The sequence below is a fragment of the Rhamphochromis sp. 'chilingali' genome (assembly GCF_963969265.1).
Source record: "Rhamphochromis sp. 'chilingali' genome assembly, chromosome: 13".
In the NCBI taxonomy this organism is placed as follows: Eukaryota; Metazoa; Chordata; class Actinopteri; order Cichliformes; family Cichlidae; genus Rhamphochromis; species Rhamphochromis sp. 'chilingali'.
Genome location: NC_137940.1, coordinates 37,115,849 through 37,133,052, shown reverse-complemented (window position 1 = coordinate 37,133,052; position 17,204 = coordinate 37,115,849). Strand labels below are relative to the sequence as shown.

At 38.4% G+C, this 17,204-nt stretch overlaps 1 protein-coding gene across 2 annotated transcripts in view; it reads left to right on the top strand.

The window, feature by feature from the left end:
* Positions 1-17,204, top strand: part of atp8a1 (ATPase phospholipid transporting 8A1) — a 119,325-nt gene that overhangs the window by 44,772 nt on the left and 57,349 nt on the right. For both annotated transcript variants that reach the window (XM_080900484.1, XM_080900485.1), the window contains exons 12-15: positions 954-1,081; positions 2,014-2,091; positions 2,180-2,268; positions 15,911-15,983. In XM_080900484.1, the coding sequence (XP_080756610.1) occupies positions 954-1,081; positions 2,014-2,091; positions 2,180-2,268; positions 15,911-15,983 (368 nt within the window). The remainder of the gene's footprint in view (positions 1-953; positions 1,082-2,013; positions 2,092-2,179; positions 2,269-15,910; positions 15,984-17,204) is intronic.

The window sequence follows — 17,204 nt, the reverse complement described above, 5'->3', positions numbered from 1 at the left end:
CTTTCACATACAAGTGACATCAGATTGGTTTGTGACCTATGCATGTCCTGTTTGCTAAGGTTTTAATGCTGCTCTGCTGGTCCGATCCAGTGTCACTCTGTTGTTCGATAGCAGCATTTCTGCGTGACATAATAAGACGACTACTGAAGTGAGGTGATGGTCATTAACACCCAAACTATTGTGCTGGCATAATCCACCCACTCTTTTCCACTCCTTCTTGGTTGAGAATGTGCTATGGACTGAATCTCCCTCCTTTGTCTTGAGAGCATCTGTTTGTCCCCCCCCCACTTCTGAAAACATTTTCCCACCTACATGTGTTGTTGTAGCAATAGCTTCCATTCTGCCACTGCCACTCTTTGTGCCATTCAGTTTTTTTGTTTTGTTTTGGAATCGTTCTTTCATGGGGAAGGGCTCGCCCCTCTCAACCGCAATGCTAAGATCAAGGCTTGGGTTTAGGAAGGTAACATTTGCACCTCCTGCAAGCTGAGGAAAGGTAAATCACATCCCTCCTGTTTTCATATTTGGTGTCAATGGGATTACATGTTGATCATTGCCAATTGTTCGGGGCTCTCGGGGGAACCGGCATCATTTTGCATAGTGCTTTGTGGAATCATTGCCTGGATCATGCTGGATGCCAAGGCTGCTGCTGCTGCGACACTAATGACATTTGAGATATTTCAGTCCCTGTTCGCTACTTTCAATCTTTGGGACATTAAATTGGATTGCTAATCGGTTGAGTTGTAAGAGGATGAGGTTGGGTGGAAGAAATAGTTAATTCCAGCTAATGGACGATATTAACCCAAAACATTCTCCAGATTGGGATAATGTTGATCATTGGCTGGAAGTAGCTTTGGGCATATTGATTTAACTAACAGATAATAATGAACCAACACTGATGAGTCTTCTGTGTATTACTTCTTCTTTTTTTTTGTCTAAAACTCTTCCCCTTGTAGATGGTGGGGCAGCTAACTTTGGCCTTAACTTCCTCACCTTCATCATCCTGTTCAACAACCTCATCCCCATCAGTCTTCTGGTCACGCTGGAGGTCATCAAGTTCACCCAAGCCTTTTTTATCAACTGGGTGAGTTCAAGTCCAGATAGATGTGCTGTTTTTCAGACAGTGTTTCTGCATAGGCAGTTACCTGCAATTCAACTTTCACTACTTAATCTTGGATCAGATTGCTGCGTCTTTTGTAAAAGGGAATATTGGAGCGATGAACGCTGACAAATCACGAGGAGTTTTCTTCACAGCAACTCTTAGCAGTGTTGATGTCGTTTAGTGACTCTCATCAGCATTCTTTCTGGAAAAACTACAAGAAGCATCAAATAAAAGATTAACATAGCAGCCGGCGAGTACGTGCCAGACTTTTCCTTTATAGCTGGTAGAAACCAAAAAGAGCTAAAAGAGAATGAAGGTTGGACTGAAGTCTGTCAGGTCAGCACATGACTCCAGATGAATGTTGATGTTGCTGTGCATCGATTTGTTAGGAAGACAACTGTTGAAGTCTTTTCCTCTATGTCTGCTATATAAGGTGATGTGACTGTTTCAGCTTGACAAGAAGCTGAAGGTGGTAACATGGGGTCATCAAAATAATTTTAAACACCATTACTATATTTACATCTGCACATAGCACTGCAAAGGGAAAACACATCTAAAAGTCGATGTTAACCGTTTGGTTTAGCATCATGAGTGTCTGTAGTAAGTAGGTCAACTTCACTGAATGTCTTGACTGAGGCATCCATGTTTCCTTTATTTTGGAAAAGTTATTTTGAGCAACTTTTAAGTTTAAATGAAACCCTAGCGAGTAAATTTTAGTAACATTTAGGACACTTCTGTTGGTTTCCCTTTGGTTCAGTATTTTCTCCGGGGAAACTTGACTGTCAGGCTTGAAGTAAAGCACCAGTTTTTGGGAGACTTTGTTCATATTTTCTAAATTGATGTGAAGATTGTTAAGCAAACATGTTGTTTGTTCAGTAACGTTACATTTTAAGTTCTTCCATGATTGTTTTCAGGACACTGATATGCTATATGAGCCCACAAACACACCTGCCATGGCCCGCACCTCCAATCTGAATGAAGAATTAGGCCAGGTATATATATATATATATATATATTTTATATTGTGCACTTATTTGAAAGAGATTTCTTTTAAAGTGTTCTGTTTCTCTTTCCTTTCAGGTGAAGTACATTTTCTCAGACAAGACAGGAACTCTCACCTGCAACGTGATGCAGTTCAAGAAATGCACTATTGCCGGTGTGGCTTATGGGTATGTTGAGCTTTCCTCCCTGTTTTTCCATTTTCCCTGCCTTCGTCCTCATATCCTCTGGCCTTCATTAAGTGCCGAGTGTGCATCATAGTGCATCTGGCGTTTCATTCTCCCTCCCTACCTTCTCATTAGCAGGTACATCAGTGCTCCTCTCGACATAAACTAAAAATAAAAAGTGGGCAGGCATTTGCAAGCAAAGGCACTTTACACTCTCCGCTGCGGGTGTTTGTTCGTTGTTTGTCATGTTGGAGATGTTTGTGAAGGCTGGCTATGCCTCTTTGTACTTTCCGAGTGTGGTGCGAGCTCGATGTTGTTTTGATATAACTTGGTAACTCACAGTATCGGATTATAAACACAGGGTTTTAACCAAAATGAATTTATTTTTCCTCCACTCCTGTAGCTTACAAATTCTTTTAGCTAGAGTTCAACATTAAACATTAAATCACTCCTAAATGCCTTTTTCCTCCTGCTCATTTCATTTTCATGCATAGATAATGAGCCTCAGTGTTCACAGAATCAAAGAAAGTGCAGGCGTAACAGTACATGTTTAATCCCATTAGGATTCAATTAAAAGCGTGATTGATGAAGTGCAAGCTGAGGACAAAAGAGTATTTTATTTGGAGTTCTCTGTACTCTCATTAGGCTGTGATTGTGAGTCCAGTGGGAGCACTGACAGTTTGTCACTGTCGATCCCTGGGTCAGCAGCGTAAAGCCCGTTTAAGTGTTGCACGTGCTGGTGATGTGAAGCCTCCGAATCATTGCTGATATTTGTGTCGTAACCATTGCTGGTGTGGATTAAAGGTTTGTATGATGTTCTTGGTATGTAATTGTGTGGATGCTTTAAGCATCCACACTATTGAGTTCCTGTTTCTCTTTATTCTTTATACTTTATTATTCCAGTTGCTTCCGTACACTTTTTGGCACTTAACTACTTCCACAATTTTCAGCCGATTTTCACCGTTCAAATTTTAAACTATTCTGCTATTTCTGCTAATGATCGCTATGATTTTTGCTATTTTTTGCTATTATACTTTTTAAAATATTCCACTTTTTTCCTTTAATTTGTCCCATTGAAATGAATGGGAAACTTCCAAAATTCTGCTAAATTTTGCTTGTTTTTGAAACTTAACTACTTCCTCATACTTTCACCTAGAACAACCATTCAAACTTTAAAATGTTCACAAATTATTGGGCTATTCAGGTATGATTCAGCTTTTTCAAATCTTTTACCATTTTACTTTTATGCCTCTTAAAGTTTTCAGTTGCACAATTGTGATTTTTCACAAAATACATGCGTTGTTATGGTTGCTATGCTCTTGGCTTCCAGTGTGTCACTGAAGCTTTTGCAATTTTCACTTCATGTCCGAACAACTTCTTGCTACTTGCTCAATTTTCACTCAACTTCCACAAATTATACATCAAAACGTAGGTATTTTTGCTGGCTTTCAGAAAATGTCACTATCATTGTTGTGGGATTTATAGAATTTTGGCAAATCTCCTCAGACCAACACAAGGTCAGAAAACTCTCCATACAAAGTCAATGGAGAGTTTGTTCAAAATCATCGCTGGATTTCTGTAATGAGAGGCATATTCGAATCGTCATATCTCCTTAACGAAGCAAAGTTAAGACATGAGGCTTGTCCTGGTATATCTTCAGACACTCCTGACGCTCACAATTCAAGAATTGTTTTCTCACCTATTACCATTTGGCCATGAATTATGTTTGTTTGAGGGTAGGAAATTTGTCCCTCGCTCAGATTTCTTCAGATTTCAAACTCTGGAAATGAACCACTTTTTTCTCTCGTCATAACTTTTTGTTGGATTTCCACAGAGACCTGAAAATTTCCATGATTGTTCACCAAAGCCTGCTGTCTCTTACGGTGAAAGAATGATATCGATACTCCAAATAGATTTCGAGTTACAAAGCGTTGTTTGAGGGCAAGTCAAGGCAGTTTTTGCTTCGCTCTACTCAGTTATGGTGAATTACAAGTCAAATATCTTTAATAATTCATATTTTAATGATAAATTGTTAACACTTGAAGATTCCCCCATCTCTTCTGAACAAAACGGTGTAAGAATGACCGCTCTAGCCCCTACGGTTAGGAAATTATGGTCATTTGTTTGAGGGGAGTCCTCACTATGAGAAATAGGCTGCAATAATCCTGTGCCTCTCTGTGCTGCGTGTGTAAAAAGATGCACCTGTTTTGGCGGGAAAATGTAAACGGCCACTCTGATTGGTGGATTTAAATTCGGCAGCTCTCTCCCTCTGTGTGTGTGTGTGTGTGTGTGTGTGTGTGTGTGTGTGTGTTTAGTGGGAGAGAGAGGACCCTGCCCTTATTTGGCAGCATGTCATTGTAGGATTTAAATTGAATATAGTTAGACTGGTTGACTGGATTAGAGCCTGTGTTTGTGTGTCCCTCTGTGCATTTGTGTTTCAATATGCCTCCATATTTGTAATTTTGTAAGTTATTACTATTCTGCTAAATCATAGTATTTCTGGTACTTTTCGGTACTTGTGCTAAATACAGTATTTCTGCTAAATCATACTATTTCTGCTTGTCATAAGATTTGTGCCTAATATAGTATTTCTGCTAAATTATAGTATTTATTCTTTTTATAGGATTTGTGCCTAACATAGTATTTCTGCTAAATTATAGTATTTCTGCTTTTTATACTATTTGTGCCTAATATAGTATTTCTGCTTTTTATAGGATTTGTGCCTAATATAGTATTTCTGCTTTTTATAGGATTTGTACTTAATATAGTATTTCTGCTTTTTATAGTATTTGTGCTAAAACATAGTATTTCTACTAAATGTAGTATTTATGCTTAATCATAGTATTTCTATATATTTCTGCCAGGTCCCCAGGCAGCCAATCCTCTGTGAGGACTTAGACATTCAAATTTTCAAATCAGGGCCTGCACGGTTTCCCAGCCAATCATATATGTGTCCTGAGGCATTCAAATTTGCATATTGGGGCCTTCATGGCTTCTAAGCCAGCCAATCATATCTGAGGGCTGAGGAATTCAAATCCACAAATCAGGGCCTGCACGGCTTCCCAGCCAGCCAATCATATATGTGGCCTCAGGCATTCAAATTTGCATATTGGGGGAATTCGTGGCTTCTAAGTCAACAAGTCATCCATGTCGTATATCTCTAAAAATTCACATTTTAATGATAAATTGTCAACACTTGAAGATTCCCCCATCTCTTCTGAACAAAACGGTGTAAGAATGACCGTTCTAGCCCCTACGGTTAGGAAATTACGGTCATTTGTTTGAGGGGAGTCCTCACTATGAGAAATAGACTGCAATAATCCTGTGTCTCTCTGTGCTGCTGCGTGTGTAAACAGATGCACCTGTTTTGGTGGGGAAAAGTGCACAGCCTCTCTGATTGGTGGATTCAAATTCACCAGCTCCCAGGCTGACCTAGAAACTTACTTCTCTCTCCCTGTGTGTGTGTGTGTGTGTTTGTGTGTGTGTGTGACAGAGAGAGAGAGAGAGAGAGAGAAAGCCTTTTAATGGGATGATCCCATTGTAAGATTCAAATTCAATATATTTAGACTGGTTGACTGAATTGGATCTTGTGTGTGGGTCTCTCTGTGCATGTGTGTTTCCTCATGTGTACATATTTGTAATTGTGTGGCAGTCATAAATTTTTTTGCTGATTTTTGTCATTTAACAAGTATATTTGAGGGAACCTCAGCATGTTCAGCATTTTTTCAGCTGTCCATTTTGCTTTTCCAATTTTTCTGTTTAAGTTATTACTATTGTGCTAAATCACACTATTTCTGCTATTTTATAAGATTTGTGCTTAATATACTATTTCTGCTTTTATAGGATTTGTGCTTAATATAGTATTTCTGCTTTTTATAAGATTTGTGCTTAATATAGTATTTCTGCTAAATGTAGTATTTATGCTTAATCATACTATTTCTGCTTTTCATAGGATTTGTGCTTAATATAGTATTTCTGCTAAATTTAGTATTTCTGATTAATTATAGTCTTTCTACTAAATCATAGTACAGTATTTCTGCTTTTTATGGGATTTGTGCTAAAACAAAGTATTTCTACTAAATGTAGTATTTATGCTTAATCATACCATTTCTGCTTTTTATAGGATTTGTGCTTAATATAGTATTTCTGCTAAATTATAGTATTTCTGCTTTTTATAGTATTTGTGCTAAAACATAGTATTTCTACTAAATGTAGTATTTATGCTTAATCATAGTATTTCTATATATTTCTGCCAGGTCCCCAGGCAGCCAATCCTCTGTGAGGACTTAGACATTCAAATTTTCAAATCAGGGCCTGCACGGTTTCCCAGCCAATCATATATGTGTCCTGAGGCATTCAAATTTGCATATTGGGGCCTTCATGGCTTCTAAGCCAGCCAATCATATCTGAGGGCTGAGGAATTCAAATCCACAAATCAGGGCCTGCACAGCTTCCCAGCCAGCCAATCATGTATGTGGGCTCCAGGTATTCAAATTTGCATATTGGGGAATTCGTGGCTTCTAAGTCAACAAGTCATCCATGTCATATATCTCTAAAAATTCATATTTTAATGATAAATTGTCAACACTTGAAGATTCCCCCATTTCTTCTGAACAAAACAGTGTAAGAATGACCGCTCTAGCCGCTATGGTTAGGAAATTATGGTCATTTGTTTGAGGGGAATCCTCACTATGTGAAATAAACTGAAAGAAGCAGGTCTATGTCTCTGTGCTGCGTGTGTAAAAAGATGCACCTGTTTTGGCGGGAAAACGTAAACAGCCTCTCTGATTGGTGGATTCAAATTCAGCAGTTCCCAGGCTGACCTAGAAACTTAGTCCTCTCTCCCTGTGTGTGTGTGTGTGTGTTTAGTGGGAGAGAGAGGACCCTGCCCTTATTTGGCAGCATGTCATTGTAGGATTTAAATTGAACATAGTTAGACTGGTTGACTGGATTAGAGCCTGTGTTTGTGTGTCCCTCTGTGCATTTGTGTTTCAATAAGTTATTACTATTCTGCTAAATCATAGTATTTCTGCTTTTCATAGGATTTATGCCTAATATAGTATTTCTGCTAAATTATAGTATTTCTGCTTTTTATAGGATTTGTGCCTAACATAGTATTTCTGCTAAATTATAGTATTTCTGCTTTTTATAGGATTTGTGCCTAACATAGTATTTCTGCTAAATTATAGTATTTCTGCTTTTTATACTATTTGTTCTAAATTATAGTATTTCTGCTTTTTATAGGATTTGTGCTTAATATAGTATTTCTGCTAAATTATAGTTTTTCTTCTTTTTATAGTATTTGTGCTAAAACATAGTATTTCTACTAAATGTAGTATTTATGCTTAATAATAGTATTTCTATATATTTCTGCCAGGTCCCCAGGCAGCCAATCCTCTGTGAGGACTGAGACATTCAAATTTTCAAATCAGGGCCTGCACAGTTTCCCAGCCAATCAAATAAGTGTCCTGAGGCATTCAAATTTGCATATTGGGGCCTTCGTGGCTTCTAAGCCAGCCAATCATATCTGAGGGCTGAGGAATTCAAATCCACAAATCAGGGCCTGCACGGCTTCCCAGCCAGCCAATCACATATGTGGTCTCAGGCATTCAAATTTGCATATTGGGGAATTCGTGGCTTCTAAGTCAACAAGTCATCCATGTCATATATCTCTAAAAATTCATATTTTAATATTAAATTGTCAACACTTGAAGATTCCCCCACCTCTTCTGAACAAAACGGTGTAAGAATGACCGTTCTAGCCCCTACGGTTAGGAAATTACGGTCATTTGTTTGAGGGAGTCGTCACTATGAGAAATAGACTGCAAAAATCCTGTGTCTCTCTGTGCTGCTGCGTGTGTAAACAGATGCACCTGTTTTGGTGGGGAAAAGTGCACAGGCTCTCTGATTGGTGGATTCAAATTCAGCAGTTCCCAGGCTGACCTAGAAACTTAGTCCTCTCTCCCTGTGTGTGTGTGTGTGTGTGTGTGTGTGTGTGTGTGTGTGTCTGTGACAGAGAGAGAGAGAGAGAGAGAGAGAGAGAGAGAGAGGCTTTTAATGGGATGATCTCATTCTAAGATTTAAATTCAATATATTTAGACTGGTTGACTGAATTGGATCTTGTGTGTGGGTCTCTATGTGCATGTGTGTTTCCTCATGTGTACATATTTGTGATTGTGTGGCTGTAATAAATTTTTTTGCAGATTTTTGTCATTTAACAAGTATATTTGAGGGACCCTCAGCATGTTCAGCATTTTTTCAGCTGTCCATTTTGCTTTTCCAATTTTTCTGTTTAACTTATTACTATTGTGCTAAATCATAGCATTTCTGCTATTTTATAAGATTTGTGCTTAATATACTATTTCTGCTAAATGTAGTATTTATGCTTAATCATACTATTTCTGCTTTTCATAGGATTTGTGCTTAATATAGTATTTCTGCTAAATTTAGTATTTCTGATTAATTATAGTTTTTCTACTAAATCATAGTACAGTATTTCTGCTTTTTATGGGATTTGTGCTAAAACAAAGTATTTCTACTAAATGTAGTATTTATGCTTAATCATACCATTTCTGCTTTTTATAGGATTTGTGCTTAATATAGTATTTCTGCTAAATTATAATATTTGTGCTAAAACAAAGTCTTAATTTAAAATTACAATATTCATAGTTCATCACAGTGTCTCTGGTAAATCACAATATTTCTGCTCTGTTGTACTATTTTTCTAAATCATAGTGTTTCTGTAATGTTTAAGTATTTTTGGCTAAATATATTCTTTCTGTTATCTTATACTATTTCTCCTAAATTCTTGTATTTTTGAGAAGTTATCATGTTTCTGGTAAGTTACAATATTTCTGCTAAATTCTGCTATGCTATTGTATTTCTGCCAAGTATTATGTTTCCTCTAAGATATTGCAGTTCTGCTAAGTTATTCCATTTTAGCAAACTTCTTTTGCTTCTGCAAAGTTTTTACAATTTCTGCAACTTTTCAGCTTTTTCAGCTACTTTTTGCATACAGCTTCAGCTTTAAGCATCCACACTGCATTTTCGCAGGAAATGCAAATTTTTCTAGTGTTTTTTTGTTTCATGGTTATATTGGTGGTTAAACTTGCTGGTCATCAGAGACTTGCACTCACTCCTCCTTTAAAAGGCTCGAGATTTTTCTTTGATTCTCTGAAAGACGCACTCCCTGTTACGCAACTGATAAATATGGATGAGAGTTTCATAGCAGGAGGGAAGACAACCAGTTCTAATAAGTCGAGAATTTTCAAGATGCCATCGTTTGGACATTGCTTCCCCATCTTTTTTTCTTACGCGTTTCCAAAATTAGACGGCTCAGAAACGGTTGACTCTAAAAGTTCACTCTTCTGGATTCATTGTCCAACATACTACAACAATGTCAGCTGTACTACTACGTTCTAGCTCTGCCCAAGCCAATTCATTTAATTTACAAAGTCAAAAAAATAACTTTTTATCTCACATTTATTTTTCTTTTCAAAGATGATTGTGTCAGCAAGTTTGTGCTGGGAGGTTTTGATTTGTTCTTTTAAATGTGTCCATAAGACTTGAGTCATTGTTACCAGTCACCATTTTAGAGGCCAGATCAAACAGGTTGGTGTGTGCTGTAGTAAAAAAACTTATTTAATGAAGGACTTTAGTCATACAGAGCAGTAATACTGAGCAATATTTAATAATATAAACACCCAACACGGGCCAATAGTAAAAGAGCGTGGCATACTTGAGTCTGTTTTGGATATTGTTATATAATATGAATAACTGGAACTTCCTCCTTTCCTGTTATAGATGCTTTCAACTGTCTGTTAATCATGAAATATGGATGAAGTAGTTCAGAGGCAGCTCTTGCTTAATTAAACTTTAAATTCTCAAATTAACATACTTGCATCCTTTTTTAACCTTTATTTTAATTTCAGAAGAACAGCTTTTAAATATCAAGCAGTAAGTAATAACATATTGTGCAAAAGGGATAATACGAGTAAAGCAAAGATAAAATGAGGCATGTTTTTGTTCAAATGAATGAACAAGCATGTGTATAGATCTTAGTTTGTAGCGTGACTTGTAATTTAGTGCCAGAACACGCACACAAAGCCCCCCCGACGCTGCCGCCCGCATGTGTTCCTCTACACAAATTAAGTGCTGCTGTAATTAATAAAGACATCCCCAAGGGTGTAGACATTAATTAATTCCACTGGATTGGAGTCCCAATCTGAGGGAGGCTCCCAGAATCCTCCTGGCTTTTTATTTAAGGCTAGAGTGAAAGCACAATTATGTAAAGATGTGCTCAAATGACAGAACTCTTCTTTATTTTATTTAAAAGTGTCTTAACGAAGCATAGAAGCATATAGTAGAGGATATGTGGTTGTAAGTCTTATACAAACGTATTGTTGATTCAAATAGTCCCATTGTTTCATTGTTGTAGGTAAAAGAGTGAAGCTTGGCTGTATGAGTTTGGATCTAATGGAATAATGCTGGAATGCTCTTTGGCCACATTCAGTTTGTAATGTTCTACTACGTTCATTGGTGACCTTGAAAATATGCACCGAACTGTGGTAGCCTGCTGACAGCTGCTACAATTATAAAATGATTTCTATTCATTTCTATTTTTACTACTTTGTCTTTCTTGGATTGTTTTCTCCTTTGATTTTGTTGACTTCTCTTTAGACATTTGAGTAAAATGTCTCCACTGTAACACCTTTTAATGATCTTATTTTGTAGTTGTTCAGTTTTTACGTACACTCAGTTTTTTTGTTATCAACCTTACAACATCTACTGGGTGAATCCAGCACTTTATTTAGTTAGAATCAACCATACAGCTTACTGATGTCATATATACCAGTCACTCTAGCAAGTGTTACAAACTAAATCGAGTAATGAAGAAGGGGAGACTACCTCTGAATTCTTCACGTTCAGTTGAAGCTTTGACACAAGTAGGCCTCCAAACAAGACAATGATCCCCAAAACACATCATTAATCATTATGGGATGGACACATGAGGCTAACAATAAGCTTCTGGACTTGCCTTACCAAAGCCCCAAACTCAAACTTATTAAAAATCTTCGGTTTGGCTTTAAAAGCTGTTTTTGTGCCAGGATGCCAACCAATTTAAACGAACTACCAATTCTGCCCAGAAGACCAAAATTGTGCCAGAAGCAACTTCATTAAGCAACATTTAACCAAATACGAGTGGGGTTGTGTGTATACTTTTGTCCCTGTGCAGACTGGAGAAAATCCAAAACAAACTTGTGCAGCCAGTTCTTGGTTTTACAGTAATTCCACCCTTGACAAATAACAGTACAAAGAAATCTAAAAACCCCAAATTACCATGACATTCACTTCTGACCACAACCGCATATAAAATGAAAATAATAGGGGAAGAACGGTCCGTCAAATCATGCACAATTTGAATAGATATACAAAAGCATGGTACTGAAAGCTGTCTCCTTTTTTGTTTACTTTTGCTTCTTAATGATCACAGCTAAAATAACACCTGTAATGTACGGAAATAACAATTTTCATTTTCCACATTTACTAAGGTAAATGATGACTAGTGGAAAAAAGCACAGTTGGGCTTCTTTCCAAAGTATTTTCTTTAATTAATTGTTGCAAAAAATCAAAGAAGGATGGGTTTTGTAATTGGACGGGTTCTCATATAGTGCTTTTCTACCCTTTTTGGGCGGTCAGTATGAATTCAATGCCTCACTGACCCATTCACATAAGCACTTTTCTCTCAATGCATCGGGGTGCATCTTGGGGTTCAGTGTGTTGCCCATGGATATTCAGGCATGCAGGCTGGAAACATTCAGGGATCAACACATCAAACTTCTCATTAGCTGATGGCTTGCACTACAGCAACCCCAAAAAAGAAGAAAACTTGGAGTTTTAGCATGTTGCCAGACTGTTTCTTGAGAACAAAGAGACGATGTATAATGTAAAGATATATCATTAAGTTACCCGTGAACATTGCTGGAATAGGTGTTTCTGTGTTTCCGGTCTTAAATGGCTAAGATATGTGACTGCTGGTTGTATGTAGTTCCTGGTAAAAAGTGTCAAGTATGAATATTTTGCGCAACTGTAAAAAAATCTGGAAACAAATAAGTGATTAGAGGACACGCTATAATCAACGCTATCATCCTAACCACAGAACCTTAGCTAAGCTGCCACGCTCCAACTCCTCCTAAACGATCCCATTTTAACAAAAATCCTTGCGCCTGCACTTACCAACAGCATGTTCACGTAATGCTTTGTCAACAAGATGCTTTTTGTTCTCACTTTCGCTCCAACAGTCACGTCCCTGAGGCTGAGGAGGGTAGTTTTGCAGAGGACGACTGGTAAGACGATGGGTGTGAAATGGTGGTTGTTTTTATTCGCTCCCTGCTTTTGTGATGTATTAGTGCTGCCTTGCCTTGTGGAAATGGTGACTTTGAACACAATACCTCAGTGTGTGTTTGTTTTGTTGTTTTCTCTGTCCGTTCAGTAATTATGGGACGTGCTGTATGTGACTGTGGCTCCCGAATCAAAATATGTATCTGCTGTCGTAAATGTGCAGCTTCAAACATAGTAGCAGTCGTAGTATTTATAATGAACTGTATGAGTATTTCAGAATTGTGGCTTTCTCACAGGCAAGTTTAGAAAAGCAGGTTGATAGACAAAGCCTTCCAGCGTTTACCGTGTGCTGTGTGGAGGCTGAAGCTGTGCACCATATTCTCCTTTTCCCCAGTTGACATCAAACTTTTCAGCTGGAAGCGACACACCCACTTATTCTCTCTCTTTCTCACACATCCAGTAAACACACACACACACACACACACACACACACACACACACACACACACACACACACACACACACACACACACACACACACACAGCTCTGCTTCTGAGATCCATCTGCTCTAGAGTTGAGCTCTGCAGTAACAGCATGGGCGTGTCTCATCCATTTTGCATGGGGGATTGGAGCCTGTTTGTTAATAGCTATTATGCCAAAATATTGAGTCTTGCTACTTTACATCATGTTGCAGCTTCAGTGAAAGCATGTCTCATTATATTGTTATGTTTCCCCTCACTAAAGAGAGACTCTTTATTATTATGTGCTGCTAGATTAGAGAAACAAGGATTCCGACGCCTCTGATGCACCTCAAGCTTTATTATTTCCTCCTCCTGACGGTAACGGGTCAGCTCGATGTGCCGCAGGTTTGATCTGGAACTGGTCCCTGGTTATTGACTGCGAATAGCCAGCACCCTTGTTCCCATAGTGACAGGATCTCTGTGTGCTGGCAGATAATCAATAGCTGACTGTCCCGCTCACCCGGCCTTGTGCCTCGCAAATTTCATCAAGACAATCGACATTGCGAGATATACTATAGAGAAAGGTTGCGGCTTTCTTACCTATATAGGCTTAAAAATAATAATAATGGCACAAAAAATAATGCATTTGGGCTTCATGTGAATGTGCGTGTTTTATGTCATTTACAGATATAAAGGGGTGCTGAATAGCTCCCGTACATTCATTTGTAATTGGTTGTGTATTTGTAATATAAGAGTTCAAACTTAAACCTTTTTAGCTGAAATGGCTTCAGTCCTCTGTTTATATTCATGGAGGTTTTTAAAAACGCAGACTTTGTTTTCCTATTTCTCCATGACAGATTTTAATAAAGATGCAAGTGTGATACGTTTCCCTGCCTCCAGTGCATCTATGTAGGGGTAACACAATATCGACTCCTGCCCGGCTGTTTAATTGCATTTCTGTCTTTTCCCCATATTTCCTTCCCCCCAAAGCTCTATTTTCTGTGCAGTGGATGGAGTATTACTAGCTGGCGGGCTGCTGGCTCTTTGGGATCTGAACAGCATATCCTGTGGGATTAAAAAGAATTATGGTTGCTAATGGCATTCTCGGCAACATTTCTATCAAACCCCAGTGCCATGGCTAAAGCTGCTGTCTCCACGATCTATAGGTGTATTTATCACAGAATCATAAATTGATCCCTGCTGGAGAGCCAGCGAGTGGCTGGTGGCTACATAATCACTGCCCTAAGCCACTGTTACAGGGATAAAAATACATCCTTTCCTCTCATTTATCAGAAATGATTTTTTGAAGTTTTGCTTGACTTGTTGATTATTTTCTATCTTGCCAGAAATAAAAAAAAAAAAAAGCACTTCTGGCTTGAGACTAATTGGGTTTCCAGTAATTCATTAGAGCCTGATTAGTGTTTGAGTAATGCGGTCTTTTTTAGCTGCCAGAAATTCAGCCTGTCTGCTATCACTGTAAGCAGCTCCTCATGTGCTGTTTAATTTCTAAATTAAATTAAAATAAAAGGGGGACAGCATTTCTTATTTATGCAAATGACGAAAGAGGATCAGATTTACAAACAGAATAATGAATAAATGTATGCGCGTGGATTCCTTGGGAAATGATATTTCAGGGCACTGCTTTGTCAAAGCACGATCTGTGTCTGCCAGCATGGACAACATCCCAAATAGTGCCACTGTACATCCCATGGCTGAAGCCCGGGAGACCAGCATTTGCATTCTGGCTGCACTGTGTTTAATATTTTATTCAGCAAATGTCTATATTGTTGGCACAAAGCACTGGCTGTGAGATCTGTTGTGTGCTGCCAGTATACGTGTAAATTTGTTTTTCTAGAGCTGAAAAGATGAGTTGGTTAAAAAAAAAATTATAATTTCACTTATTGGCCAAATTATTAGGTATACCTCTAAACTCCTACGCCTTAAGCTTCAGACTGCTCTAAACACTCAGATTAAGGGTTCTTTGTTCCTCTCACCTCTGTGATGTCCCTGCTATGGATATTACATCATGTCCCACAGCTTTAGCTGTGAGCGCAGAACTTCCACAACCTTCTGTTTGCAAGGGGCAGCCCGTAAGAAGACTTTAAGAAGTAAAAGGGTGTACTTAATGGAGAGGAACTCCAAGCCACAATCATGCAAAGCTACTTTAGTAGAGTCCAAGAATAAAATATGTGGTGGTGGAAAGGATGTGATGCTGTAGGTCCACTTTGTGCATGTATTGTCCAGACACACGTCACTCAATTTACTGGACTTAGATTTTGAAGGTGGCTCTTAAAGTTGCCAGTGAGTGTATTTTGATGGGTGTGATTTTTATTTTTTAAATATCTATCATGCTGAATATTTTGTGTTATATTGAAAATGTCCCAGGACCCTGTGGGGACATTTAATATGTATACTTTTTACTCAGTTAAAACTAGACTAAATGATGATACAGTAATTAGTTATTATTAGTTAGTCCAGTTTTTAGGTTTTTGCAACAACACTGTTAGTGCTCGATGTAACGTTCAGGAACTCTGAGAGGCTGCACAGTGGTTGGCAGCTCAGAGCATTTCTTCTAAATGTTAATGAAAACCGTGGATTGTATGCAGTCTCACCAAGGCTCTAGCACATAAGAGTGGTACACAAGCACTGTTCAGTCTGCCTCCTTTTTATCTTAAGTTTTGACAGAATATCTTTTGATCACTAAGCAGAATCCTTGTTTTTTGTTGTTTTGCTAGTCGTGCCTGCTCTGAGGACAGCATGCTGTACTTTAGTGCTGTACAGTGTTGCTCTCAAGGATGCCAGCGTGTTCTGTTGTTTTGACTTCAGTGTCTCCTTTTTCCAGGCACAGCACACACTCATCAGACGAGGCAGGATTTAATGACCCGAGCTTACTGGAAAACCTCCAGAGTAATCACGTAAGTAATGTCAAGGTTCCCCGTCACCCGCTGCTGCCGTTTAGGACAGAATTAAGACGGATTTTGGATCTAATTGTGTGTGCTTGCATAATATCGTCTTTTGCATTTTAAGTAGCCTCTTTTTAGCTTTATTTTGTGCCTTTAAAATGGTGACGCATGCCTCATGTTATTATCTCACGAGACAAATTTGGCAACTGATGGATTTAATTGTTTTTAATATCAGTTTGACTAAAATCATGCTGAGGGGTGGATTACTGTTTCTTTGCATCAAGATTAGCCAATTCTGACAAAGCAGTGAGGTGCACTACTATCTTGCCATCCTTTGCAGGATTTTAAAGGGAGCTCTAATGACCACCTGTAGTCATGCAGTGGGTGAAAACGGTGATTGATTGGCTGTTTGAGTCACTGAGCTGCAGAGTGGTGTGGAGGAGGCAAAATGTCACATCCAATTAGGTGCAGTAGTACCGCCCAGGGAAAGTAGTAATCCCACTGTGATGTTTGCTTTGTTATGACAGCAGAATCTCTCCACACATTGAGTTTGTCTAAGATCTGCTTCAGTCTCACATTGATAGCCTCTCGCCAGTTTGTAATTATGGTTCATAACTGACTGCTGCTTGGAAACCAGGGTTTGCATGCATTTTGGTAACGATTTAGCCCGAATAATCTGGACGGTAATAAATCATAGATGTATGTTTTTTCTTTTTCCCCAATCATTTTTTTCAAGGTAACTTCTAGCATATAGAAGACTGTCCTTTGAACTGATACGTTGTAGGCATGCTCAAAATTATGAAGGTTTTTGGTAGAAGCAAATCATCAACATTAAAGTTGATATATATGCTCATGGCTATTTTATTAGGTATGCGTGTTCAGCTCCTCATTAACAAATGTTTAATATCTAATATCGGCCAATCACATGGCAAATTTGCTTTTAGGCATGTAGACTCAAGACAACCTGCTGAAGTACAAACTGAGCATCAGAATGGGGAAGAAAGGCGATTTAAGAGACTATTCCAATATGGACCAAAATCTTAGGGAAATGTTTCCAGTTCCTCGTCTCTGAATGCAAAAGGGCCCCAACCCTCTACCTGACAGAATGGTCAGTGAGTGTATAGCTATTCAAAATAAGGTTTTTTGCGACTCTCGCTAGGTGGCAGCACATGCTTGCTTCTAGAAGGACTTCAACAATACTAACCCCACGTAACCCTCAGTAATAGTGAGCTG